Source organism: Neopsephotus bourkii, unplaced genomic scaffold (genome assembly GCF_033783945.1).
Source record: "Neopsephotus bourkii isolate Nb327-2 ecotype Australia unplaced genomic scaffold, CSIRO-AGI_Nbou_v1 NB_1154, whole genome shotgun sequence".
In the NCBI taxonomy this organism is placed as follows: Eukaryota; Metazoa; Chordata; class Aves; order Psittaciformes; family Psittacidae; genus Neopsephotus; species Neopsephotus bourkii.
The window spans coordinates 4,537,614-4,565,158 of record NW_026901640.1 but is presented as its reverse complement, the minus strand read 5'-3'; the positions used below and the strand labels follow the sequence as shown (position 1 = coordinate 4,565,158).

The window sequence follows — 27,545 nt, the reverse complement described above, 5'->3', positions numbered from 1 at the left end:
GTTGCTCAGCTGGGCAGTGACAGCAGCTCTGGTGAGAGTACCCACAGAAAGCTGGCAGCAGGGGCTGCAGTTGCTGTAAGGAAGAGAAGAGAGGGCCCTAGAGTGAGAGAGGAGGGACCCTGGAGTGCAGCCCTCTGAAGTCTGCTCCAGAACAGCAGCAACCCTCTGACCAGAGACAGTGAGATCATTCCAAGCCTGCTGGTTCTGGATCCCTTTGTTTGTACCAGTCTCTTTCCGATGCCCCAGACAAGAGGCCCAGCAGGTGAGAGCTCATTACCTTTGCCATGCTCCTCGTGCTGCACAGAGAAAGACAGGAGGGTTTCCCTGCTTCCCTTTTCCCTCCACCCTGGGGATGCTCTGGGTCATCCTCTGGTGACGTCATGCCTGAACAGGAGGAATCACGGAAGAGTCATTAGGACACAGCATTGATTACCATCAGTGACAGCTTTGGCTATGGGGCCCATGGAACTGCTGGGTTCTGAGAGGCCCTGAGAAGAGTGGGAAGGAGAGCAGCAAAGAGCACTGCTGGACTTGCGGTGAGCGCTCTGCTTCTGCAGCAAAACGATAGCTGGGATGCTGTGGGAAGCAGCTGTGAAGGGCAAAGGAGGTGAGAGAAGAGGGCAGGCTGTCCTGGACAGCCTCAAGAAAGTACAAAGCCTCTCTTACATTTTTGCTGCTGGATGAACCTGGAGAGGTGATGAAGAGCAACCAAAGCCTCCTGCTGGATCTCCCAGATCCTGCTAGTCCAGCAAACAATGAGACATCCCAGCAGCTGTCCCAGGAAGCGGTCATCGGTACTGGCATGGTGGGAAGAGCTGTCGCCATGTCCACGCAAGCTCCAGACCTGGGCAAGGGAGGCAGGACAGGCAGAAGGGCTGAGGGACAGCAGCTCAACAAAAGCTCTGAACCTGAGACTCTGCCCCAGGGAAGGATCCTGGAGGCTCAGAGCTGTGCAGGGCCCTCCCAAAGCAGCGAGCTGGGCAGCAGGGCAGGGAGAGCTGCCAGGCCTGGCCTCCCACCATGCTCCTTGGGCAGTGCTGTCCTGCACAGGACTGGGAGCCAAGATGGCTCCTGGCAGAAAGGGCACTGCGACGGAGGGAAAACCATGGGAAAAAGAGAAGCCAAGACCCTTGCCCAGGGCAGAGCCATGCTGAATGCCTCAGGCATCTCCAGCTGCAGGCTGCTGCCCACAGTGGGCAGGGAATGGGAGACAGCCTGGCTGGAGGGTGCCTGCCTCCTTACCTGCACTGAGGAAGAGCTGGCCATCAAATCGGCCAGCTTTGCGATCCTTGCCACGGCCCGTTCACACACAGCTGCGTGCTCGATGTCAGTGAAGGGCAGCAGCATCTGGAAGGAGAGAAAGTGCTGCTGTGCCCTGGGAGCTGGTGCCTGTGCCAGCCAGGGGACACGAGGCTCCTGGAAGAGCACGGTGGGCCATGTCTGGGTCCCCTGAGAGAGCTGAGCACCCTCCCTGCAGTGTGCTGTGTGCATGGAGCTGCGACGACACCGTGTGCTCCAGAGCAGACACTCCCATCCCTCCAGGGAGAGGAACAGCCCCTGCCAACCCTGCTCTCTGCCAGTGCCGCACCTGCAAGATTCTCCGCAGATCCCTGGAGCCCGGGGAGCTGAGCACGAAGCTCTCCAGCAGGACGTCCATGGCATCCAGGGTCTGCAAGGAGGATGAAGGTCACGTCAGTCTTTCTGCAGTCCTTCTCTCCCCGGGGAGGGATCTAACCCCCCCACGCCATGGGGAGGACACCCCTGCCACCTCTGGATGGCCAAGGGACACCTTGGAGCAGACAAGCTGCAGCGGGCAGAGGAGCCAGTCCAGAGGCTCTGGGCATGGCAAGGCCCACAAGGAGGAGATGAAGGGACAAGGGTGGGATAGTAAAGCCGAGACCCTATCGTGCCCTGGATCGCTGGTTGAGGTTCAGCACTTGCCAGCCAGGGAGCAGCTCTGAATGCTCCTGGCAGCCCAACAGCACTTACCTGAAAGTAGAGAAAGCTGTCTTCGCCCTTCCTAGAAGTGATGGGGGGAAGCAAGAAGACCTTCCTAAAACAGGATGTTAAAAGGCTTTTCTTCTTGCGCTTCAATAGCATCTGCACTTTGCTAGAAAGAGAGAGAGAGGGACCTGTCAGACATGGGTGCCAGGAGCGCTGCCTCCGTGCCTTGTGCAGCTGGACACAGACCTCTGGAGCAGAGGTCCCCAAGAGGGATGGAGCCCTGGTGTGCGGGGAGCCCTGCCAGGAGGAGCCTCCTCCCTCCTTGATGTGACCCAGGCCAAAGGACGGTCCTGGCAGGCAAAGCCTCCCGCCTCCTGCTTTTGGGAGCAGCCAAGACATGGTGGGGACCTGCAGGATCCCTCTGCTCTCCCCTGTGCCCCTCCGCAAGCCATGAGCACGGAAAAGACCATGGCCTCCGAGGGCACCACTGGACTCTGCCTGGATGGGAGATGCCCATGGCCAGGCCTAGGGCTATGGGCTGTGCAGAGGTGTCTGCCAAACCAGGAGCTGAGCACGCACCTCATCTGGGCGAGGGTCAGCATGGCTTGCTGCCGCACCACTGTGTGCACATGGTCCATGGGCTCCTCTTCCAGCAGCGCCTGCAGAACACAAGCAGGATGGGACCTGGCGGCCACCAGCACCCAGTGCCAACAGACCCAGCACCAGGCAGCATGGCTGGCAGGCACCCTCTGGCCCCAAGCCCAGCACTGGCCCCCAGCGTGGCCCTGCTGCCAGGGCTGCTCAGCGGCACCCGCAGGCAGCTCAGTGTCTGCCTGCGCACGCTGGTCCCTGCCCTCCCCCTGCACGGGCCCTGTGCGTTCTCAACAGTGTGCCAGCGCCTGGCAACTTGCCCCCTTCCCCAGGCCTGCCGTGTGTCCCCTCACCTTGATGTTCTCTGCCACCTGATGTTGCTCACAGAACTCCTTTAGTTCCTCTAGGAAGCCCTGGTCCCTGGCAGCTGTGCAGAGGCTGGAGACGGCCTGCAGGAATTGCACCTTCTGAGCCTCCTCCTGGGCAGCCGGGGGACAGAGACACAAACAGGCAGCGTGAGAAGGGGGGCACGTGGCCAGCGGGACTGGAGCACTGGGGCTGCAGTGCTGTGCAGGAGACCTGGGGAGCAGCTCTGCCCAGCCAGCAGCCCCCAGCAGCCTGGCAGCAGAGCCAGTGGGCCCATCAGGAGACACGGGCACTGCTACCCTGGAAACGGCTGAGGTTACCTTCACTGAGCTCTGCAGGAAGGTCTGGATAAACTGCATGTGTGCAGTGCGTTCCTCCTCCATCCTTGGCGGACAAAAGGATAGGGGTGAGGAACGAGTAAGGTTGCCAGAAATGTCTCAGCACTGCGGGGCTGCTGGGGCAGTGGGGAACAACGTGGGCTGCCTCAGGGGTCTGCGCCAGCCTCTCGCTCCCGCTCTGTCCCGTCGCCGTCCTGCCACACACTGGCATGAGGGGTGTGGCCTGCTGACTTTTAGACTGTGGCCATGGGCATGTCACAAAGGGCACCATGGCGGGTCATGGAAGGGATGTCACAAAGGGCACCATGGCGGGTCATGGAAGGGATGTCACAAAGGGCACCATGGCGGGTCATGGAAGGGATGTCACAAAGGGCACCATGTCTGGCTAACCATCAGCCCCACAAATCTAATCCGTGTTCATGCACAGCAGTAGATTAAACAATGATTTTTTTTTATTCAGACCTTCAGTAGGCAAAACATTTCCCATCTGCTTTGGCTTAACCAGTGTTGCCTGATGGAAAACCAAAGTTGCACGTACCAGGGACTGAGAAGATGAGACTTCCTAGGTGAGAGCTCAGAAAGGGAATCGCCTGAAACAGGGAAGTACCCGTGTCAGGTATTTTGTCTTAACAGCTGGGTACTATTTGGACAGAAATGCTTGTTCCCTGGTCTGGATGGCTTTGCTGTCTCCCCCCTTTGTGTAAATCCTCTTTTTTGCACTGTATTTAACTGCATCTTGTTTGAAAATAAATCTTTGCACTGGAAGCCTGACTGAGTGTAGCACCTGCTCGCTGGAGGTGGTTTGGGGATTTTGCTGTACACTTTCCCAGGCAGCACGGCAACTCTGTGGCGCTGCTCTCCATCACTCAGTCCAGACTTTGGCAGAGCTCTTACAAAGCCATTCTTCTTTGTATGTCCCTCCGTGGAAGGAATTATGTACACAGAAAGCAGAATGGGAGAATCCCTTTGAAGGGAAAGGTGGTGTTGCTTTTTCACTGCTCTTGACACTGAGTGACACTGTGCCACTGCCAGGGCCCAAAGGGATCCTCTTCAACATCTTGAGGTCGCGGAGGCGAGAGGGGCACCCGTGTCCAGCCTGAGACTTGTCCTCATCAAGCACTCCCAGGGCTCAGGACGCCCTGTGGTGTGCACAACACAACCGGATTGGGACCTGGTGACCACCAGCTCCCAGTGCCAGCACACCCAGCACCAGGCGGCTGGGCTCTGCAGAGCTCTTGAAACCATTTCCTCTGGGCGCCAAGCGTGAGGAGCATCTACGGGAGCCGCACGGCACCCGCCTGCCGCCACGAGCGGCTCCAAGCCCATGACCACACAAGCGAACCAGCAGCACGGACATTCCACTTCACGCGTGCGCAGTGCGGGGCGATGTTGGGTCCCGCCCGTGCAGCGGCTGTTGGGGTGGGAGGAGCAGCTGAGCTCCTCGCGACTGTGGAGGGCCGGTACGGGGTCCCGAGCGCAGTCGTTGCCCGGCGGCTCTTAACCGCCCTTTGCTGTTCAGGTCCAGGCAGTGTGGTGAGGACCGTGGTCAGGGAGGATCTTCTTCCCCGGCGGGGCCGCGGCCATGGACGAGCAGAGCGTAGAGGTGAGCGGTCTGGCGGCTGTTGCGCTCGCGCCGCCTCAGGGAGGCGGGAAGGGCTGCTTGGGGGTAGCGTGGTGTCCTCGGGTGCGCATCCCCGGCCCCATGGGGACGGGCCGCTGCGGCGGCGGCACCTTCCCTTCCGTGGGGGCCGGCGAGTGGCGGGGACGGGCCTACTCGGTGTGGTCCGTGCCGTGCGGCCTGAGCTGTTTACGGGCCGGGGAAGGGCTGGCGGATGGTGCCGCGGAGCCCTTGGCTGGACCCTCGCCCTTGTGTGAGGGGAGAGAGGCCGAGCGGTAGGGAGCTGTGGGCGGTCCCGGAGGTGGAACACAGATGGCAGCTCTGCCGCGGGCGGGGATGCGCATCGGGCCGAGTCTTGCTGCTGTGTGCCCGGTGGGCCGGTAGGAAGGAAGCGGGGTGTAATGAGGTGATATTTCTGAGTGACCCGCGGTTGTTTTACATAGGCCAGGTTAGAAAATAAAGGGGTCGGGTGGACACCTGGTGCTGATAGAAGCCGCTCTGGCATGCGTGACAGCACAGCACGCAGTGGTGCTTGTCTGTGACGTGGGCGATTCGTACACGTTGCTGTTGTCCGTATTAATAAGAGCCAAACCGGGGCAGGATTTAACAAGACCTTTGTTGATAATTTTCTGTAAATGCATGTGCTGTTTTTTAATGGTTTGCAGCCGTTAAAGAAGATGCTAATGTGTGGGAGATGATACTGTGGTGTCTGTAAATTGAGGAAATGCTTCTGTGCTCGTTTATAGTTTTGACTCCGGGGAAAAAAAATAGCCCATCAGAAGACTCTCAGAGTTCTGTAGTTGAAGCCGGAAGGGGTCTTACTCCTGTCCAATACAGAACATGAAACTTCTTATCAGTGCAAAATCTCATCAGTATGGAAAGCAAGCACAGCTTGGTATTTCCAAGCACCTTTCTCATTTTGGGGATGGGAAGAGCTGAGGTGGTGTATGCTAGAACAAAATGCTTCGCTCTTCAAATGGGGATAGTAAAAGATAATTTGTCAAGCTACACTTTATCGCTGGAGAATTATTAAATGGGGTGTGAGAGAGCGTAGACATTGTGGAGCTAGTGCTAATGGTAGACCTTAAAAAATGTAAGCCTCATAAAAGTAAAACCAAAAGGCCCATACAGTTCAGCCCATCCCATTAGCGTTCTGTATAACAGCTACATGCACTTACCACGCTTCTGAATTAGTTTAGTGCCAGTACATTGAAACTCCTGTGCTTAGAATCTGCAGGTGCAGCAGTTTATTCTGGTGTCTGTTCAGACCCATGTGAACACAAACACGAATGACATCTTGGCTCTAGAAAGGCCCACGTTAAAAAAGATGAGCCCAAGAAACTGTGCGTTGAAGAACAGTGTTGCAAAACGTGTGCTAAGAGCTGGTGTAGTGTAGGAGGAGGGAGGGGGGGGGGGCGAGAGCCACTGTGTTTGACATGGTGTTTTGACTCTAAGATGAGCTGTTGGTAGCTGTTTGGAGTGGGACTGCGTGTATGAAACCTGGCACTCTGCCTGGGAAATAAATGCAACTCTGATATGCTTGAAGTATATGGCCTAACAGTAGCGATAATCTTACCCTCTGCAGAGCATTGCTGAAGTATTCCGATGTTTATTTGTATGGAGAAATTGCGTGATGCACGCCTCTGTCCTCATTGCTCCAAGTTGTGCTGTTTCAGTTGTATTCGGGTGAGTTTCCTCATTATAGTTTATTCTTGCAAACATATGAACTTAAAACTTAGTGATCTTATGAAGACGTTCTTGATTCTTTCTTGTCCGTTTCCCTGGTGCTCCAAGGATTCCTTTTTCCTGCCCTGTGCTCTTCAGTTTCCCTTTCAGGATCCTTTACAACTCCCCAAGTTAAAAAGAGGCAGGCTGTGCATTGCATTCAGCAGTGCTAATTATAGGGACTATCTGGATAATTGCTTTAAAGAAGCAGACGTATAATGATCCCATCTGTGGCATCTCTTGGGAGTCAGTGGTGCCTGTTTGGAAGACACAAAATCGGGATAGGAATGAAATGCTGACTTGGCATATCAGTATGGAGCACTGGAAGGTCATAACACCACCTCTGGTCACCTTGGAGATGTTGTAGAATACTTACCAAACTAGTATAGTGTCAGCAGATACAGGCTCAATCTTTCTCAGGAGAGCCTGATACAGCAGGTTGAAGCAACATCTGAATCCCAATTCTTTGATGAAATCCTGGTTTCCAGTGTATAACACTTCAGTTCCAAGTCTGGAAGCTGTAGGTGCAGTGGGAGAGGGTTCAGCTGAGGTTTTCAGTCCTCTGGTAATATTTCCAGAAACTGGAACAGGCAATCATTTGCTTTGAAAGCTCTGAGAAGAGCTATAGGTGAAGGCTTCATGTTACACAGTAAGAATGTTAGCACATTGTTGCTGGGTGGTGAGAGATTATTCATGAGAATCTTTAAATGTAGTAGTGAGCTGACAGATACAGGCCCATTAACTGCTGTGCTTTTACACTTGTAAGTTGCAGTGGGCAGGTGAAGTTCCTTCCTCAGCTACTTGTCTTTGGAGCTTTCTGGAAGAGAAGGATTTGAAAGGTCCTTGTGGATTTGATCCTTGATCCACAGGTATCTGTGTATAGGTAGCCCAAAAGGAAGAAATAAGTTACCTTGAAGAGTATAATCTAGACTGAAATTTAGGCTTGTGTCTTTTGCTTTCTTTTGTTGAAACACGCTCTTCAGTCTGTGACTGTGGGAGTCTGCCCCACATGTGTGGTTTCTAATGGAATATTTGGTACCTCAGAATCCTCTACGTTTTTTTTTATACTGGGGTGCCTTTGACATCTAAAGAAAAGTGGTTGCTTTGTGACCAAGTGGTGGAACAGCTAAATTATAAATCTTAAAATCCGCCCAATTAATGATAGAATGTGTTTTCTTGCAGTTCTTTTTTTATACTCTCTTAAAAAATGTTTTTCCTTTTTTCTTCATAGCATTGGCTGACGGAACAAAGAGCTCAGTGCCCTCATTGTAGGTAAGGTATTTTTAGTATCAGAAAGAAATTACCAGGAATTGGGTGTACTGTCCTGTTACGATCAATCTCTTCTTTTTTTTTCAGTGCAGGTTGCACTGATTTGTAAGTTTGATTTGTTTTTATTTTTATCTTTTTTAAGGGACTCTGCTGTTACTATAGAAATTTACTCTGGTATAATGCTTACTGTAAAATATGTCCGAGTTTTGTGACCAGCTAAGCAAGATCTTTATTCTTCTGCTGTCGCACTGCTGTTTTCAGTGCGTGCAGTTGGTGTAATAAGAGTAACTAGATGGTGTTCCCCTCAGAACTCCTTATACTTTCGCAGGAGTCAGAGACCAGAATCTTCAGTTTTCAGACTGAAATGTCTGCTTTTTTTTTTGCCCTTTTTTTTTTTTTTTTAAGCCGCAGTGTTGTGTTTGTTTGGTGTGGGTTTTTTTAATGCAAGCCCTGGCCTCCGTTAGCACTTCTGGGCACTTAGCGATACTAGCTCTTGATGGACCAAAAATTGGAAGGCAACATATTCTTTTCTCCTAAGGAAAGGGAGGTCCTTAAACGCAATTAATCAAGCATTTCTGCAGAACTTCTTAAATATTGAGCTTTTCAAGTATTTGGTCTATAGCTTTCAAGTGCTAAAGTGAAGAAGCACTGAGAAACAAAATTACTCGCCCATCATTATCCAGGAGTCTGTCAAGAAATGTGGAAATAGTTCTTGGGTTCCCTATGTTGACTTCAAACATTGCTTTGCTTTTTGTTGTTTTTTTTTTTCCCTGAAATAAGTAGGGAGCAAAAAAAAAAAAAAAAGCTTCTGCTTTTTTGCCCATGAATTTTTCCCATAGTATTGAGTCAATGAACTGAATTAAGTCAGTGATGCTTCTCTTCTGTCTCTTGGAGCTGAGTTCTTGGTCTAACTCTAGCCATGCTTCTTGCAGAGCCCCGCTGCAGCTGCGAGAGCTTGTGAACTGTCGTTGGGCAGAAGAGGTCACACAGCAGCTTGATACACTTCAACTCTGCAATCTCACAAAGCATGAAGAAAATGAGAAAGACAAGTAAATGGAGCTTTCTTCACATAAAGCATGTTGCTGTTAGCTTATATAAGCAGGCTCTTAATTTCCCGGATTGTAAGGAGCTGAACAAACCGATAACTTTGACTTAAAAGCTGAATTATGCTTATTGTCTGATAAAAAGTTGGAGTTAATTTCTGTCATACTTAATGGAACAAGAAAAACTCTTCAGTGTCTTTGCCTAGAAAACTCCTATTTCTTGTTTGGCTCAGCATAGTTAAAATGAGAGCTAGAGGAAACATGAGGGGTGGTAATACTTCTTCAGGCTGTTAGCCCTTCTTTGTGACCATACACCTGAAATAAAAGCTTCTGCTCAATGGCTTGTTCATTTGGCACTCCCATTAAGACTGTGGGTGCTCATTCTCCATCTGCTCCCCCTTTTTTTCTAACAGCATGGAGGACATACTTTTAAGCCACTGGCAGAAATCTACGAGCAACATGTCACAAAAGTCAATGAAGAAGTAGTAAAGCTTAGGAGAAGACTCATGGAATTGATCAGTTTGGTTCAAGAAGTGGTAAGAAACCAATCAAAGATACTGTTCAGTTTTCCTGTAGTACACCGTTGTCAAGGGGTAACTGTAAAAAGAGGCATGGAAATATTACACCATTGTATAGGCTCGTGGTGTTGTCAGCAGCTGTTCAGAAGCTGTTGCTTCTGCTAGAACACGTTTTCCTTTTTTTAGGAGAATATATCTGAGCTTACAGGATGTCTGTAAAGCGGCTTACCAGTTAACGATTCGGAGTTTGTGTCCCTCCTTTTTCTTCCCCGGAGGGGTAAATGTGTTAGATATCCAAATATTGACATGTCAGCTTTGGCAGTTTTTTAGTGGGAATCACAGGAATGAATTTTTTGTATTCTAGGGAGGATTATTTTTGTGTTCTGCTGAATGCTGGTACATTTATCGGGTATTCTTTGCACAAATAAGTTGGTTTGTTGTTTTTTTTTAAACAAGGCTCAGTAGGGTTTTTGTGACTGTTACATCACCATGTGGGCTCTTTGTAATTATTTGTAGAATCACAGAATGGTTAGGGTTGGAAAGGACCTTAAGATTATCTAGTTCCAACCCCAAATGTTTCTAGAGGATTGTTGCTTCCACCTTCCAGGGTGAAGGGCATAATTTTTATCAAATTATTCTTGTTACCAAGAAGGTAACTTTACTGCTCAAATTACAGAAGGGAAAATGGCAGTTGTATTGATAAATTTTGGTACTAAAGAATGCCTATATGATAAATATGTATGCAATGAGAGAATGTTACTCAACTTAGTGTTAACCTTTGGTCACCCACCAGAGGGCACACTTACGTGTGCCATAAAGTCAACGGGTATTTTCAGGAACGGCCTGTAACACACCTCATCTAAACCCACATTCCTATTTTCTTATTCTAAATAAGTGAGCTTCAGTAAGACCTGGACTATTTTCTTTTTTTTTTTCCCTCATATAGAAATAGTGCTGGAGGGGACTGTAGGAAAGCTTAGGAAAGAATGGAACCAAGATGTAAAAGAGTGAAACGTGGAGAGGTGTGAAGCTTTTGATTTTGCGCATGTTTTTTCCTGAACTCTGGTTTAGGAGAGGAATGTAGATGCAGTGCGTAGTGCGAAGGACGAACGAGTTCGGGAAATCAGGAACGCAGTGGAGATGATGATTGCCCGATTAGACACTCAGCTGAAGAATAAGCTCATAACATTGATGGGTAGGTATTTATGCATGGGAATAACATATCAGTTATGTGTAAATCTATTAAGACACTTTCTTGCCCTGGAAGTGTGACTCCTTACACACACTATGGTGTTTAAGCACGTTAAGCACTGTTTAAGATTTCTGCCTGCAGCAAAGCTTTTAATTAATCCCATAGTTACTGTGATACAGTTCTAAGTTGTTAGATGTAACCTGGTTAGTTTTGTTGGAAACTCCAGTATAATAACTTGGAGAACATTTCTGTCTAATTGGAAGATATTTAGTTCCTTTCACCTAGAATATTAATATACCATCATTTTGGTTAGCCAAGATGTCCATCTTTGTGATTTGACATCTTTGTAATATATATGCTCCTTTTAATGTCATTTTAAAAAATGAATCAATCAATCCATACATACAGGCAGCCTTGTCTGCGAATGAAGAGCGTGGCATGTGGACTCAGAGCTGCTTATTTGGTTCCTGACACTTTTGCTAGCTGGGACTGGTCACTTTAGCTCTATTTTGGTATTGAGGTGAGAAGACGGGTGGTGCACTAGTAAAAATGAAGTGTAGCTTTCAGTGAGAAGGACAGAATATTCTGCAATTGGGTATAAGTGTGCCTGCTTTGCTCAGCTGATTTTGCATCTGTGCCTTGGTTATTCCACCTGTGTTTTCCTTTCCGTAATGCATTGATATGAGCACATAGTAAAGGTGACATCTTTCTTTAGACCCTCTTGAAACGTTACACTTGTGATCTTACTTTTGCAAGGTACACAACGAGTAGGTTAAAGTACACAACAGATCCTTGACCTTGTATCTATGTACTTGTCGTGGGAATAAAAGTAAGGCAGTAAAATAGCTGTGCTGAAAATGTATTTCTGATGCTTGAAATCTTCATACACATTCGAACACGCCTCCCATCTCCCTGCCACCCGCCCAAAGAAAACCTGCAGTGTTCATGCTTGGAAAATGTTCTTAGCTTTGATAATGCTTGTGTTTATTCTTTTAGGTCATTTTTATTAAAGCCAAACCAATGTAACAGATAGGTGCTAGCCGTGTTTCAAGTACATCTTCAAATACATGTCAGTACCTTAAAATGTTTGCTTTAAATTAAATCCAGGAATCATACCTACTTTGTGCCTCTGTTGAATACAGTAATTGGTCACAAGATTTGTGTTAGTGTGTACTGGTTAAAGGTCAGTTTTAAAGCTGTAGTAAATATCATAATTATTTGTATGTACAGGTTAACATTTTGTTCATGTAGCACCTTTTTTCTAACAGCTGCCATACTCTTGAGGTGTGTAATGTGTGACGGAAGTGAAGTCAAACCTGTCTTTTTTTATTTTACGTCCAAAAAAGCACCCCAGAACAACAGACTTGCCATTTCTGGGACACAGAATAATTCATTACTGACTTAACCTCAAGTGAGTTCTTTACTACAGCTCTAATTAAAAATGTAGGCTTAATTTTAAAATGATTTCTCAATCAACCTTGGTATATTTAGAAATTCTTTACCTTAGTAGGTTTTGGATCAGCTTCCAGGTTAAAAAAAAAAAAAAAAAAAGAGAGAGCAAAAAAAGAAAAAGCTCAGTTTCTTAAAATCCAGTGAGTTATGGGGTGTTTATTTCTTTAAACATGTTGTCTTCTCTTTAACCAGGTCAAAAGACATCACTTACTCAAGAAACTGAAAATGCTTCTGGAGATTCCAGAAGTTGGGATTTTTAATGTCATGTTATTCAACTCTGATATATTTACATCTCTCCTCCCCTTTAGTGAATTGGTTCCAGCCTATGACTCAACTACATTTGTCTTGGAAAACTTCAGGTAAGAATGTATTTTAAATTACTGTGAATATTGAGAAGCTTTTTTTGTTTCTTCTGTACATGAGTAGTAGTCCTCAGAACACAGAATTGTCTCTGCAAAAAACTGTCAGATGTTAGCTAAGCTGTAGGGGGGAATTCAGTCAAAAATGTCAGGTACCAGGTGGACAATTAACTCTAGCTACACTGTTAGCTAAAAAGATTTTCCATAGCAAAGGCATTTTTTTCCCTTTTTAAAAAAGATTGGATAATTATATAAGTGACACATGTATTTGTATGGACACTTACCATTCTGCACGGGCCTTGTGCTGCTACATGCTCTGTGCAGCAAGAAGGATGGTTCTAGTGTGTAAAAGCCTAAGTGTGAGTGCAGTTTATTGTTTTATGGAGGTTTTGCTTTGTCCCAATAGCAAATGTTTTTTCTCCTTTCTCAATAGTACATTGCGCCAGCGAGCAGATCCTGTGTACAGTCCACCTCTGCAAGTGTCAGGACTTTGCTGGAGATTAAAAGTTTATCCAGTGAGTTATGCTTTCAACTAGAGTCATTACCCCACCCAAAACACTTCAGCAGCATTCGTGTGCTTCTCTTGTAAAGGAACATCAGTTAGTGTCTTCTCATGTTGTGTATAAAAAGCTGTATCAAAAGAACGTAATAAGGTTGTAGAGTTGATCACTGACTACTGGAGTATTCCTGCTCTGCTTCCAGATATGCAGCATGGACGTTCTCAATGTAGTTAATCTGGTTAATTTAAAAGCAATTAAAAAAGGTCTTACTAATATGCCATAGGAACTGTAATAGATATTTTTACTATATTTTTCTGAGTGGTTTTTGTAGATGTTCCTTGCAGAAGTAGAGAGTAACTTAAAATATTTATGTTTATGATTAGTACTTATTTGGGCAGTTGGGAAGAGGACGAGGTATTAGTCGAAGATAAATCTGTTTTACTGTGCATCCAGTTCTCAGATGTTGAGAATACGTGCTAAAATGTGTGTATTGGACTAACGTCCTTCCACTGAGCTGAATAGTCAGATTTCTGAAGCAGTATCTTTGTCAGTGTTGGAATGTTAACCCACAAGGTGCAATCTTTTTGCAGTCCAATAGCCTGCTCAGTGCTTCAAGGAAGCTCTGGCTGCTACTGCAGCTGTGTTTGGAGAAATATGTTTAGTGGTGGAGTGCAAGTTTTGTTTGTTAGTGGTTGACATGGCATCTTCAGAGAACTGGATTAATCTGTTAAGCCCATGTTTGCACAGAATTTGTATTTCTGGGGTGCAGAGGTGGACCTCTGCGTAAGCTTTCAGAGTATTGTAAATTCAGGATTGAATATAGAAGGTGTGCTGTCAGAAGGCATTAAAATTTATTTTTTAAATGGTAAGTTAAAATGTTTCTTCAACCTAGAGGATTCAAGTTGAGCCATTCTTCATCCCTGATGAAGGTGAGTGTGATGGAGGTTTTGCCATGTTTGTTCTGGTTTTCTGTTGATTCTCATATTGTTTGTCAGTTAACTGACCTAACTTTTTCACACTGCATGTTTTTTGTAAAGAAATGACTCTTATTTCAAATACCAAGTAGCTTTGAAATGCAGCTGTATGGAAAATATTTCAGAACTAATGTTTAACCTGAGCTGGTTTAATGTGGAGAGTTTGAGAAGAACTGGAATAGAATAAACTGCTAAGTATTTTTTATGAGCTTTTTTCTGCTTTTTCTATTTGTTACATAAATTGTCTCTTCAGGCTTCCGCTTACTTGAACCCTTAAAGCGTTAATAGAGTAAAGCTCTGTTTTGAGATTTATACCTGAGATGCAAACACCTTGTTGATTCAAGTTACAGTAAGACTTGCAGGTCACAGAAGGTTAAAATCAAAACTGTATCATACGAAGGAAAGTGCTGTATCATACGAAGGAAAGTGCTGTTGCAAATTCTCTGTTGACTGAAGCTGCTTTCTCAACTTCAAGGGTATGTCAAGGTGTTTTGCTTTTCTGGTTTTTGCTTTCATATTTTAATCGCTTTATCTCTCGATTTAGTTCAGGGATGGAAATGGTGTGGTACGGGGCTACTACCTGTCTGTGTTCTGCTACTTTTATCCCCTGCTGTACTGTTTATATAAGTGTTCAGTAAAATTGCCAGCACACCACGTCTTCAGCTGGGCCTGTGAGCCTCCCAGAAAGCATGGTTCTGTTAAACTTGATGCATCCAGCAGTTCCAGTGTCTTTATTTTGGTATTAATAACTGTGATTTTCCCCGGTGTAGGTATGAGTACCGTGTAGAAATGGTTCACCAGTCCACCAACGATCCCACCAGAAGCATAATTCGAGAGTTTGCCTCTGATTTTGAAGTTGGAGAATGCTGGGGTTACAACAGATTCTTTCGTTTGGACTTGCTAGCCAATGAAGACTATTTAAACAGGCAAAATGACACTGTGATCCTAAGGTAAGGAAGGCAACTTAGCGGGGCTCTTTACTGCTATCATTTCACAAAGTACCACACCTGCAGCTGAAATAGGAAATAATTAAGGAATTGAATTTAAAATAATTGTGACATGTTTTGCCATAAATGGGTTTGAGTGTCATAAGCTTTAAAGAGAATGTGCTGAAGGGAGTTGTGGAAACTATATCTCTTTCTTTTGAGAAGTAGCTATGCTTGGCACTAAGAAGCCTGGGTTAGGGATCTGTAGCGAATTGATTTAAAGGAAAAGGCTGTTTTCTCCCCCTTTTCAGAAACAGTTGCAGTGATCATAGGAGATCTTTGGGAATAAAGGAAGTCTGTAATTTAAGAGAACTAATGCTGTCAATGGCAGTTGCAGTGTTAAGACAAAATACGGAAGCTTTATCCATCTACTTCAGATCCTCTCTGTACAGTCCTACTCTTGCTCCTGCTAAATGCTTTGTAGTGTGTTAATGTTGTTAGTGTTGGTTTGTGAAGATCAATACCTCTTGTATAACTGCCCTTGAAAATACTTCCTGTTGCCATTCAGTGTGCTCAGGGTACTGAGTATGGAAGGACATTGTTAAGTTTATTTTATCACTGGATTTCAGGTTGGGTAATATTTTTATGTAGGGCTTTTAGGATTTTGTGGGGGGCAGAAAAAAAAACAAAATGAAGGGGAAAACCCTTAAAAATCACTTTTCAAATGTTCCGTTGAAGGGTACATACACAGAAAGCAGAATGTGCTGGGCTGGGAGAAGGGAATCCCTTTGAAGAGCTTCAGGCAAGACAGCTTCTCCTCTGCGATAGTGACTGTGGTGGTGGCATTATAAGGAAGATGCTTTTTCGAAGGTTCCTTTTTTATTCACTTGTTTATTTGTAAGCGTGAGGGCACGCTGGCTGTTCTTGGGGGAGGGAAAGGTGGTGTTCCTTTTTCCACTGCTCTACACAGGTCTTGTACTGAGTGATGAGTTCTGTGAAGAGCTGACAGTGGAAAGTCTGCAGCATACTAGCAATTGTGGTTTTGCTGCCTATCGTTCGTCCCCCTGCATCATCCCCTTTTCCCTATTTTCTTCTCTGAGCTAAGTTTCCCTCATTACTTTGATGCCTTTTGTTGTTCCTTATGGCTTTCAGGAGGGTCTGCTCTTGCAGCAGGTAATGCTGTTTTCCCTTTTAGATGTTTTTTCTTAAATGCACTACAGTGGTCTGTGACATGTAATTTCTGATGAGTGCCATTTGACCATGTAATTCTTTGCTATTGCTATAGCAGGTGCCAAACACGTGCAGTAATTGGATGGCACTTCAGAGATTAGTCAAGACTGCCAAGACTCACAGTCCTGCAAACCACAGCTGAGGTGCTGTTTTTCCATGGAAGCCTTGCTGTGCCTGCTTCTAAATTTATTTGCAATCTGCATTTTCAGCAAAATCCCCTGTGCAAAAGCCTTGTCAACACTCGTGGCCTTCCTGCATCGCCCTGACGCTGGCAGCGGTGCTCCCAATGACTGTGGCTGGGCAGGTGCCAGGGACTTGGGCACAACCACTGCCCGGCGGCTCCTGACCGGCCTTTCTGCGCTGCGTGTGAAGGACACCACGGCCTTGGAATGGTGGTTGGAGTTTTGATCAAAAAGATGCATTTCCTTGAGCAGGGCTTCACTGCTGTGCCGCAGAAAAAATATGGACTCAGTCAGAGATCAATAAGATCAGACCAAAGCCGTTTATTGCAAAGCCTTAACTCCTTATATACTATTGCTTACATATCCTTCCAGTGATTTGGCATATTATGATTGGATAAATGTCTTGAAGACCCTTAGCAACTAACATATAATTGGTTAAGCACATGTGTGAGAACTTGACCTTGAAAGCTTGCCAACAGTCCACAGTTCTCATAACTCGGTGAATTCCAGCTTCTTCTTATCTTGCTTTCTTAAACTTCCTCGGGCCTCTCATGGCCTTGCTGTATCTTTCAGGATTATTCCGAGTTCATGTACCAAATATCCATTCTTCTGTGAGAGCACTGTCTCCACACTGCTTTTCAGAGCTATCACCACAGCGCCCACAGGGTCCATCGAATTCTTGGCTGTGTCCATGAAGTTCTCAGCATGTCCATGGTGTGAACTGCCAGGGATGAGACCTGGAATTCCTTGTCTTTGCTTGAATTGTAGAGGGCTGCAACAGAAGGAAAGAGAGCAGAGCTGAAACCCACTGATCTGCAGAGACTCACAGGCATCTCTTCCAGACCATGCCAGCCCCAACCATCCCTTTTCCTGGTGAGGAAGCGCAGGTGGACAAATGGATCACTTGGAAGCTGCTGCTCAGGGTTGCAACAAATGCCCCCAAGATGTTCCCTGGAGCAGGATAGGGCACGGCAGCATCCCCTGCTCTGTCCCCTGCCCCCACCCACCCCCATCACACACAGCACTGCCCCTACTCACCGCTGTAGATCTCCTGCAGCGTGTCCTTGCTGCTGTTCTCCAGGTGCTTCCCGGCCAGTCCTGTGCAGAGAGCTTGGTGAGACCTGCTGCTGCCCAGGACACTCCCGGCAGCATGGCCCCAGCTCTGCCAGTTTGGCTGCACCCCTTCCCTCCCCTCAGCAGGGTGACCCCAGGGAAGGACAGGACCCGAGGGGAGGTAGCACTGAACAAGGTGCCACCAAGCCCTGCTGCGAGGGCAGGAGTAGGAGGGGGAAGCACAGAGCCCCCGGCTGCACAGGCCCTGTACGGGGCAGCTGGGGCTCTGGCAGGCACAGGGCTGCTCCTCGCAGCCAGTGCAGCAGATGGGACTGGGGCCAGGCTGCCATAAGAGGGACTCCAGGGACTGTGGCTCACCGATGAACCTCACGGCTGCCGTTCGCACGGTGACCTGAGCGTGCTGCAGATAAGGCATGCTGTGACGCACATACTCTTCAGCCCTGCTCCGGTCGTGCTCCAGCTGGAGAGAGCAAAAAGGCACAGGGATGACACAGACCCTCCCCAGTTGTCCGGGCGTATCCCTCCTCCTGGCACCCCACACCCCTGCCTTGCTCCTCAGTCCATTTGCATCTCCCAGCCAGGAGCCCTGTGGGGCTGAGATTCAGAGACAGCCGCAGGCAGAGCGGGATCAGGAGGTCCTGAGAGCCCTCTGTGCCACTGCCAGGGCCCAGATGGATCCTCTTAAACGTCCTGAGGGTGGGGAGGCGAGAGGGGCACCCGTGTCCAGCCTGGGACTTGTCCTCACCAAGCACTCCACAGTTCTCTCTCTCTCCAGTACCCGCACGCGGTGACCGAGCCGTTTCCATTTGAGCACCCTTGCAACTTCACAGAGGGCTTCATAAGATGCCTGCAGAGACGAACAAGGATTGGGGAGATTGTGAAGAGGGCTTGGGGCCCAAAGACCTGGCCCCTGCCCCATGGGCTCAGCACACCCTTCCGGGCACCACTGCTGAGGTCTGGAATCTCTACCTTGGCCACACTCTCAGTCTCATCACTCATGTGCAACACGAGTGGGACCAGGCTCTCCCGCGCCGCCTTCTGCATCTGCCGCCGGTGCTTCCAATCTGCCATCTGTAGTATTTCTTTGAAGAGGCAGATGGAGAGCTCTCGCACCTGGCTGGACACCTGGTAAGGAGGAGGACAGGAGGACTTCAGCAGCAGCAGCTCCCTGAGCAAGGGCATCAGCGTGGCTGAGGGGAGGGGGTTCAGTTCTCCCAGAGCCATCAGCAAGTCAGGGAGAAGCTGGGCTGGGCTGCAGAGCCCAGAAGGCATCCCCATGAGAGCACAGGGGCATGAGGAGGGGCACAGTGCTATGCAAGTGCCGCCACCAGGCTCTACTAACGGACACTTGTCCTTGCAAAGGGCCCATCAGTGAGGATCAGGCTTCCATAGCAGCCTTACATCATCAAACAGTTGCAGGAGTTTCTCAGCCAGCTGCAGAGCGGTGGAGCTGGCCTTCTTCTTCAAATGACCCATCACATTTCTCAGAATGAGCAGGGCCTTCATTCTGGTGTCTGCGTTTGTACTCCTCAGGGCCCCGTTCAAGTCTGGCAGCAGGACCAGTATTTTCCTTGCCTGTACGAAGCACAGAATTCCTTTTATGTGAAGTGGTGAAAGACCACCCAGGCCAAAATGCTCTGGCCATTAAGCACCGGCCTCCTGCCTGGCTGCCTGGTGGTGGCCCAGGAATCCCTGCAGCAGCCTCCTGGCAGGCTGTGCCCATGGTGCACTGAGTGGATCGGGGCCTGTGAGGGGACGTCGAGGGCATTTGGAGCCCTCACCCCAGCTCGCGACTCCCAGCCCTGGTCAAGCCACCGCGTTACCCACTGCCCAGCCCCAGGAGGCCAGCACGGCTTCCCTTGGCTATGCCCTGCTCACCGTGTCAGGTGACTGTGACAACGTGATGAGGCCTGTGACCGTTAGTGAGAACAGCGCCTCATTTTGAGACAAGGAGAACCTCCCCGTATTGTACATCCCAGCAAACTCTTCTGGTGTCACATCGCTGGAGGCCAGCAGCTGAAACAAAGACGTCAGTGAGAGACCAGCTGAGGCTGCAGGGCTCCCCGCACTGTGCAGCTCCTGGGTCCCACTGGCAGCTCAGGGCAAGGGCACCGGGGACAGAGAGCCCGTGCTGCGGGACACCCACCGCACACCACACGCTTCCCTGTGCTGGCTCTGCCTGTGCAAGCAGAGCACTGCCTGGGCAGACAGGGACTTTGTGCACCTGCACTCACGCAGCGTGGCGTGGCCCTGTGTGGCTGGCACAGGGGAACCTGGTGCTGTGCTGGCCCTAATGGGCTGTGTCCCAGAGGAGGTGACTGTTTGGGGACAGATGGCAGGGAAGAGGGCTGTGCCTGTGTTTCTGGAGAGGCAGGCACAGCCCTGAGTATGAGCAAGGACTGGTCTGGTTACTCACAGACAAGAGATGGATGCAGGCGTCGCCCTCTGTGTTGGATGTCAATGCCGAACGTGATCGCAGGTGCTGGAGGTTGCTGCTCAGCTTCCTCACGACCTTCGGCAAGATGACGGGATGGGACAGCAGCGTTCCCCACATGACCCAAGGAACTCTGCAGCCACAGAGCACTCTGTCAGCAGGGCTGCCTTGGCCACCGCACGGTGCCCGGGCCAGTCTTGCAGCAGCCAGGCTGTCCTGCAGCCCTGGCCCTTCCCAACCCCTCACTGGGAGTGCCCAGGTCCTAGACGGGGCAGGCAGGAAGGGGATGAAACTGTTCCCTGTGGGGCAGGAGGAACCTCGTGGCAAGCCTCGGGTCTGGCTTGGCCAGCTTTGGCTACTGCAGGGCTGGCCAACCCAGCAGGGCTAGAGAGAGTGATGGGGTACAGGGCTCAGCTCCTCAGGGGTGTCCTGCAGTTTTCTGTGGGCCTCAAGCTCCCTCTCCCCACATGGAACAAACCCACGAGGGCTGTGGGGGTCAGTACCTATCACATTCTGGAGAGACATCTACAAGGCTCAGGATCATCTCCCTGGGGTTCTGCTCTGCCATGCTCAGAAACAGCAAGTTCAGGCTGTGTCGGGCTGGTGCTGTGCTGATGTCCAGCAGGTTCTTATGGATGCAGCGCGTGAGGATCGGCACCTGGAGGGCACATGGATGAGGGTGGAGCTGCCACCAGACTGCAGCCATTTCCTCAGCTGCTGCTGAAACAGCTGCCCTCCCCATCCTACTCTACTGGCATGAAATGGCTTCAAGGTGCCTGAGGCACCTGGGTGAGGGAAGGTGGGATGTAGGGAGGAACAGTGCCTGGAAGGGCTGGAGGACAGGGCAGCCACAGGCTGCTTACCTCTGTCAGCCAGGAGGCAGGTTCTGTCATGGCCACGTTCACGACGCTGATCAGCTCCTCCTTGTCACATACACAGGAGTCTCTCATGGCCTCTATGGCCTTGAGGACAATGACTGTCTTTTCAGCAGGGTGGAGGTATTCCCCAAATGCCTGCAGGAGGAAGGAAGGCAGGGAAGACGTGTTAACACTGAGTGCCTGATAGCGTTGCTCAGCTGGGCAGTGACAGCAGCTCTGGTGAGAGTACCCCCGCAAATCTGGCAGTAGGGGCTGCAGTTGCTGCGGGGTAGAGGATGGGAAGAGCGGGCCCCACAGTGATGGAGGGTGGGCACGGTGTGCTGGCCCTGCAGAGAACCAGGGCTTCCTGCTGGCCACGAAGGCTGGAGCTGCTGCTGGGACGCTGGAGTGCAGCCCTCTGGAGGCCCTGTTCCAGAACAGTAGCAACCCTCTGACCAGGGACAGTGAGATCATGCCAAACCCGCTGGTTCTGGATCCCTCTGCTTGCACCAGTCTCCTGCCAGTGCCGCAGACAAGAGGCCCAGCAAGGGAGGAGCTCATTACCTCTGCAATGCTGCTCGTTCCGGACAGAGAAAAACAGGAGAGTTTCCTTGCTTCCCTTTTCCCTCCACCCTGGGGATGCTCTGGGTCATCCTCTGGTGATGTCATGCCTAAACAGGAGGGGATCACGGAAGAGTCATTAGGACATAGCATTGATTTCCATCAGTGACAGCTTTGGCTATGGGGACCGTGGAACTGCTGGGTTCTGAGAGGCCCTGAGAAGAGTGGGAAGGAGAGCAGCAAAGAGCAGTGCCGGACTTGTGGTGAGCACTGAGCTTCTGCAGCAGAACGATAGCTGGGATGCTGCGGGAAGCAGCTGAGACGGGCAGAGGAGGTGGGGGAATACAACAAGCTGTCCTGGACCATGAGGAGAAGTCTGTGTGGAGGGATGCAGCCCAACATAGCTTCTCTTACGTTTTTGCTGCTGGATGAACCTGAAGAGGTGCTGAAGAGCATCCAAAGCCTCCTGATGGATCTTCCAGGTCATGCTAGTGCAGCAAACAATGAGACATCCCAGCAGCTGTCCCAGGAAGCGGTCATTGGTAATGGCATGGTGGGAAGAGCTGTCGCCATGTCCACGCAAGCTCCAGACCTGGGCAAGGGAGGCAGGACAGGCAGAAGGGCTGAGGGACAGCAGCTCAACAAAAGCTCTGAACCTGAGACTCTGCCCCAGGGAAGGATCCTGGAGGCTCAGAGCTGTGCAGGGCCCTCCCAAAGCAGCGAGCTGGGCAGCAGGGCAGGGAGAGCTGCCAGGCCTGGCCTCCCACCATGCTCCTTGGGCAGTGCTGTCCTGCACAGGACTGGGAGCCAAGATGGCTCCTGGCAGAAAGGGCACTGCGACGGAGGGAAAACCACGGGAAAAAGAGAAGCCAAGACCCTTGCCCAGGGCAGAGCCATGCTGAATGCCTCAGGCATCTCCAGCTGCAGGCTGCTGCCCACAGTGGGCAGGGAATGGGAGACAGCCTGGCTGGAGGGTGCCTGCCTCCTTACCTGCACTGAGGAAGAGCTGGCCATCAAATCGGCCAGCTTTGCGATCCTTGCCACGGCCCGTTCACACACAGCTGCGTGCTCGATGTCAGTGAAGGGCAGCAGCATCTGGAAGGAGAGAAAGTGCTGCTGTGCCCTGGGAGCTGGTGCCTGTGCCAGCAGCAGCAGCAGCACTGCTCAAGGCCCGGCTGGACTTGTGCAGTCCTTGTGGCCCTGAAGGGAGGCAGATGCCACCCCAGGGTAGAGTCTGTTTCCTTCTGTGCCCTCCCCGGGAGCACAGCCCTGCATTCCCTCTCCATGAAGGCTGGGCTTTTGGGCAGCGCCCTGCCGGGGGGCGGTGATACTGTAATGGGAGAATGGGCATACGGCTCCCTGAGAAGTCAGGAGTGCAGAACTTCAGAGCCTGGCGCCCTGTACAGCACAGGCTGGTCCCAGTGGGTTTCTGCCCAGTCAGACCTGGGCAGAAAAGCAGGAGGGACTGCGAGGCATGGGAAGAAGGACAGCACCCACTGCCACTGCTGCGGTGCCTTAGGAGAGGCGTCAGTGCCTCCTGCCGCTTTGGTGCGAGGAAAGCTCTGGGGATGGAGCTGGCCCACAAGTGCCATGGGCCAGGCTTTGCCGTGGGACGGGAGGAGGCTGCAGACGGGGACGTTGACTGCAGCCAGGGGACACGAGGCTCCTGGAAGAGCACGGTGGGCCATGTCTGGGTCCCCTGAGAGAGCTGAGCACCCTCCCTGCAGTGTGCTGTGTGCATGGAGCTGCGATGACACCGTGTGCTCCAGAGCAGACACTCCCATCCCTCCAGGGAGAGGAACAGCCCCTGCCAACCCTGCTCTCTGCCAGTGCCGCACCTGCAAGATTCTCCGCAGATCCCTGGAGCCCGGGGAGCTGAGCACGAAGCTCTCCAGCAGGACGTCCATGGCATCCAGGGTCTGCAAGGAGGATGAAGGTCACGTCAGTCTTTCTGCAGTCCTTCTCTCCCCGGGGAGGGATCTAACCCCCACACCATGGGGAGGACACCCCTGCCACCTCTGGGTGGCCAAGGGACACCTTGGAGCAGACAAGCTGCAGCGGGCAGAGGAGCCAGTCCAGAGGCTCTGGGCATGGCAAGGCCCACAAGGAGGAGATGAAGGGACAAGGGTGGGATAGTAAAGCCGAGACCCTATCGTGCCGTGGATCGCTGGTTGTGGTTCAGCACTTGCCAGCCAGGGAGCAGCTCTGAATGCTCCTGGCAGCCCAACAGCACTTACCTGAAAGTAGAGAAAGCTGTCTTTGCCCTTCCTAGAAGTGATGGGGGGAAGCAAGAAGACCTTCCTAAAACAGGATGTTAAAAGGCTTTTCTTCTTGCGCTTCAATAGCATCTGCACTTTGCTAGAAAGAGAGAGAGAGGGACCTGTCAGACATGGGTGCCAGGAGCGCTGCCTCCGTGCCTTGTGCAGCTGGACACAGACCTCTGGAGCAGAGGTCCCCAAGAGGGATGGAGCCGTGGTGTGCGGGGAGCCCTGCCAGGAGGAGCCTCCTCCCTCCTTGATGTGGCCCAGGCCAAAGGACGGTCCTGGCAGGCAAAGCCTCCCGCCTCCTGCTTTTGGGAGCAACCGAGACGTGGTGGGGACCTGCAGGATCCCTCTGCTCTCCCCTGTGCCCCTCCGCAAGCCATGAGCACGGAAAAGACCATGGCCTCCGAGGGCACCACTGGACTCTGCCTGGATGGGAGATGCCCATGGCTAGGCCTAGGGCTATGGGCTGTGCAGAGGTGTCTGCCAAACCAGGAGCTGAGCACGCACCTCATCTGGGCGAGGGTCAGCATGGCTTGCTGCCGCACCACTGTGTGCACATGGTCCATGGGCTCCTCTTCCACCAGCGCCTGCAGAACACAAGCAGGATGGGACCTGGCGGCCACCAGCACCCAGTGCCAACAGACCCAGCACCAGGCAGCATGGCTGGCAGGCACCCTCTGGCCCCAAGCCCAGCACTGGCCCCCAGCGTGGCCCTGCTGCCAGGGCTGCTCAGCGGCACCCGCAGGCAGCTCAGTGTCTGCCTGCGCACGCTGGTCCCTGCCCTCCCCCTGCACGGGCCCTGTGCGTTCTCAACAGTGTGCCAGCGCCTGGCAACTTGCCCCCTTCCCCAGGCCTGCCGTGTGTCCCCTCACCTTGATGTTCTCTGCCACCTGATGTTGCTCACAGAACTCCTTTAGTTCCTCTAGGAAGCCCTGGTCCCTGGCAGCTGTGCAGAGGCTGGAGACGGCGTGCAGGAATTGCACCTTCTGAGCCTCCTCCTGGGCAGCCGGGGGACAGAGACACAAACAGGCAGCGTGAGAAGGGGGGCACGTGGCCAGCGGGACTGGAGCACTGGGGCTGCAGTGCTGTGCAGGAGACCTGGGGAGCAGCTCTGCCCAGCCAGCAGCCCCCAGCAGCCTGGCAGCAGAGCCAGTGGGCCCATCAGGAGACACGGGCACTGCTACCCTGGAAACGGCTGAGGTTACCTTCACTGAGCTCTGCAGGAAGGTCTGGATAAACTGCATGTGTGCAGTGCGTTCCTCCTCCATCCTTGGCGGACAAAAGGATAGGGGTGAGGAACGAGTAAGGTTGCCAGAAATGTCTCAGCACTGCGGGGCTGCTGGGGCAGTGGGGAACAACGTGGGCTGCCTCAGGGGTCTGCGCCAGCCTCTCGCTCCCGCTCTGTCCCGTCGCCGTCCTGCCACACACTGGCATGAGGGGTGTGGCCTGCTGACTTTTAGACTGTGGCCACGGGCATGTCACAAAGGGCACCATGGCGGGTCATGGAAGGGATGTCACAAAGGGCACCATGGCGGGTCATGGAAGGGATGTCACAAAGGGCACCATGGTGGGTCCAAAAGGGCACATCACTAAGGGCACCACAGTGGGTCATGAAGGGCATGTCACCAAGAGCATGTCACAAAGGGCACCACGGTAACCTGCCATTCAGAGCATGAGAGGCAGGTCATTCCTGTGGGGGAAAGAAGCCTGTTTCCCCCTGGTTATTTGCGTCCCCTTGGGGTGTTCTGAGCTCCATGTTTTGTTCATGTTAGATGGAGTCTTGTTATGGCAAGATACCCAGCACGTGTCATGATGTTCAGAGCCAGACTAGTCAAGAGGACTCAAAATCCATGAGCAGAACCGTATGCACACTGGAGATGGCGTTAGGTGACCGATGTTTTCTTGTCCAAGTCCTGTGTTTAAGAAGTTTAGGAGGTTAGGGATGGCAGGACGCAGGGTGGAACAACACCTGGGCAGGCTCAAGGGCAGGGCAGCCACAGGCCGCTTCAGTGCTGAGCCCTGCGAGGTGCAGGAGGTGGCAGAGAGGCACCGGCGGCTCCTGGCCGAATGGCTGCGCTCCAACTGGCAGCAGAGGCAGGCTTGGGAGCTCCAGCGGCTGCAGGAGCTCACCCAGCGGCAGAAGCAGATCTGCCAGCTGCTGTGCTCCAAGGAGGCAGAGTGGTGCAAGCTGCGGTGGAAATGCAGCACCAGCACAGAGCCTGCAGCAGCAGCTGGTGAAGGAGCTGGCGGGAGGAGCCTGGAGCAGCGGCAAGGCCCGCGGTGAGCTCCTGGATGAACTCAGCAAGCTGTGCTGGGAGAGCAGGGAGGAGCAGCCGCTCACAGCCACCTCTCCCAACGAGCTGCTGCTGCTGCAGAAGAGCTTCTTCCTAACGTGCAACTCCCGCAGCGGGCAGCCCACGGGCACTTCCAAACTGCTGTCGACAGGAAGGAAGCAGAACCATGGAGGTTCTGCCCAGGACTGTGCCACGCTGTGGGAATCCCACTTGTCGTAGTTTAACCCCAGCCAGACAGCTTGTTCACTCACCCCCCCCCCCCCCTTCTTGCCATCCCCCTACTCCTGGAGGGACGGAGAGGAGAATCAGAAAGAATGCAACTCCCATGGGTTGAGATAAGAACAGTTTAGTAACTAAGGTACAACACAAATCACTACTGCTACCACCAGTAATAGTAATGATAAAGGAAATAACAAGGGAACAGAATACAACACCCCATCACCAGGCGACCGATAACTTGCCTCCCCAGCCCAACCAAGCACCGACCGATACCTCCTCCAACCCTGCAGTCCACCTAGCCCTTCCGGGGTAACTCTTCCGTACATCCTGGGCATGACGTGCTGTGGTAGGGAATACTTCTTTGGTCAGTTTGGGTCAGGTGTCCTGTCTCTGCTTCCTCCCGGCTTCCCCTCCTCCCTGGCAGAGCATGAGGCTCACAAAGTCCTTGGCCAAACCAAAACATCATTGTTATCAGCTCTGTTCCCAGCCCGGAAGTCAAAACACAGCACTGCACCAGCTACCAAGAAGGAGAAAAACAGCTGCCACTGCTAAACCCAGGACACCACCACAAGCAAGGGCCCGGCTGGGCCTGGCTGCTTCACACGTGCACAGGGCTCTGGGCTCCAGCAGGGCAGGTGATGTCCAGTACATAGGAGCCACCCGATCTCCAGCCTGGGACTTCTCCTCACCAAGCACTCCACAGTTCTCCATCTGTCCAGTGCCTGCACGTGGTGACTGAGCCATTTCCGTCTGAGCACCTTTGCAGCTACACAGAGGGCCTTGTGAGGGGCCTGCAGAGGGGGACAAGGACTGGGGAGATTGTAGACAGGGCTGGGGGACCAAAGCCCTTGGGGACCAAAGCCCTGGCCCCCAGCACCTGCAGGGACAGCTGGGAAGGCCCTGGGGACTCTGTTCACGCCTTGGTGGCTATGGGCTGCTGCTGAGCCCTGCTGGACCACATAGGGCAGGTGTGGGAAATGTCCCTGCCAACTTCTGCCCTCCCTGCTGCCCAGGCCACCCCTGCGGGCTCAGGACACCCTGTGGTGTGCACAACACAACCGGATTGGGACCTGGTGGCCACCAGCTCCCAGTGCCAGCACACCCAGCACCAGGCAGCTGGGCTCTGCAGAGCTCTTGAAACCATTTCCTCTGGGCTCCAAGTCTGAGGAGCATGTATGCTACTATTTCCTATGCTATTATTATATTCTAATATTATTATATTATTATGCTATTATTTTTCCTATGTATGCTATTTTGTATGACTGGAAAGAGTTACCAGTTGGGAGCTCCAGGGAGGAAGGGGTGGAGGCTTTAGTATAGAATTTCTGGCTGTTTACATGAGGAAGGAAAGGAAGGGGGTGAACGTGTCTCCTCAGCACTTACAATAGTAGCCCATCAAGCCAGGATCAGCTCCATGTCTTTCCAGGTCAGGAACGGTACGTGTGAGTAAAGAAGTACCAAATGGACCTGTTAGGTACATGGAAGAACAGGGTTTCACCTTTAAGTCAGCGGTTAAAGTGAATACAAATTGCATTAAAACCATTCTTCTTTCAGGCTTTCATTTAACATTCTCTTCTTATTCCCCAGTGATGCTTTTCTTGGCTGACTTTAGAAG

The 27,545-nt window shown here is 51.4% G+C and overlaps 4 protein-coding genes across 4 annotated transcripts in view; 1 reads left to right on the top strand and 3 right to left on the bottom strand.

The window, feature by feature from the left end:
- Window positions 1-640: 640 nt before the first annotated feature.
- LOC133217635 (maestro heat-like repeat-containing protein family member 7) lies at window positions 641-3,472 on the bottom strand. Its single transcript, XM_061363256.1, has 7 exons — window positions 3,222-3,472; window positions 2,889-3,014; window positions 2,524-2,603; window positions 1,990-2,110; window positions 1,589-1,669; window positions 1,243-1,347; window positions 641-844 (listed from the first exon to the last, which is right to left on the bottom strand). Exons 1-7 carry the CDS (start codon window positions 3,282-3,284, stop codon window positions 641-643), a joined length of 780 nt encoding a protein of 259 aa, XP_061219240.1. The 5' UTR covers window positions 3,285-3,472.
- Window positions 3,473-4,811: 1,339 nt separating this feature from the next.
- The window catches only part of TAX1BP3 (Tax1 binding protein 3), a 41,346-nt gene continuing 18,612 nt past the window's right edge, over window positions 4,812-27,545 (top strand). Inside the window, exon 1 of the mRNA XM_061363643.1 lies at window positions 4,812-4,815. The gene's annotated coding sequence lies outside the window, so the exon portion shown is untranslated. The remainder of the gene's footprint in view (window positions 4,816-27,545) is intronic.
- Window positions 16,875-19,240, bottom strand: LOC133217634 (uncharacterized). The gene is made up of 5 exons (XM_061363255.1): window positions 18,271-19,240; window positions 18,047-18,148; window positions 17,659-17,761; window positions 17,266-17,325; window positions 16,875-16,999 (listed from the first exon to the last, which is right to left on the bottom strand). The coding sequence occupies exons 1-5, from the start codon at window positions 18,577-18,579 to the stop codon at window positions 16,875-16,877; spliced, it is 699 nt and encodes a 232-aa protein (XP_061219239.1). The 5' UTR covers window positions 18,580-19,240.
- LOC133217856 (uncharacterized) lies at window positions 21,537-24,873 on the bottom strand. The gene is made up of 6 exons (XM_061363666.1): window positions 24,623-24,873; window positions 24,290-24,415; window positions 23,925-24,004; window positions 22,992-23,511; window positions 22,144-22,248; window positions 21,537-21,745 (listed from the first exon to the last, which is right to left on the bottom strand). Exons 1-4 carry the CDS (start codon window positions 24,683-24,685, stop codon window positions 23,091-23,093), a joined length of 690 nt encoding a protein of 229 aa, XP_061219650.1. The 5' UTR covers window positions 24,686-24,873; the 3' UTR covers window positions 21,537-21,745; window positions 22,144-22,248; window positions 22,992-23,090.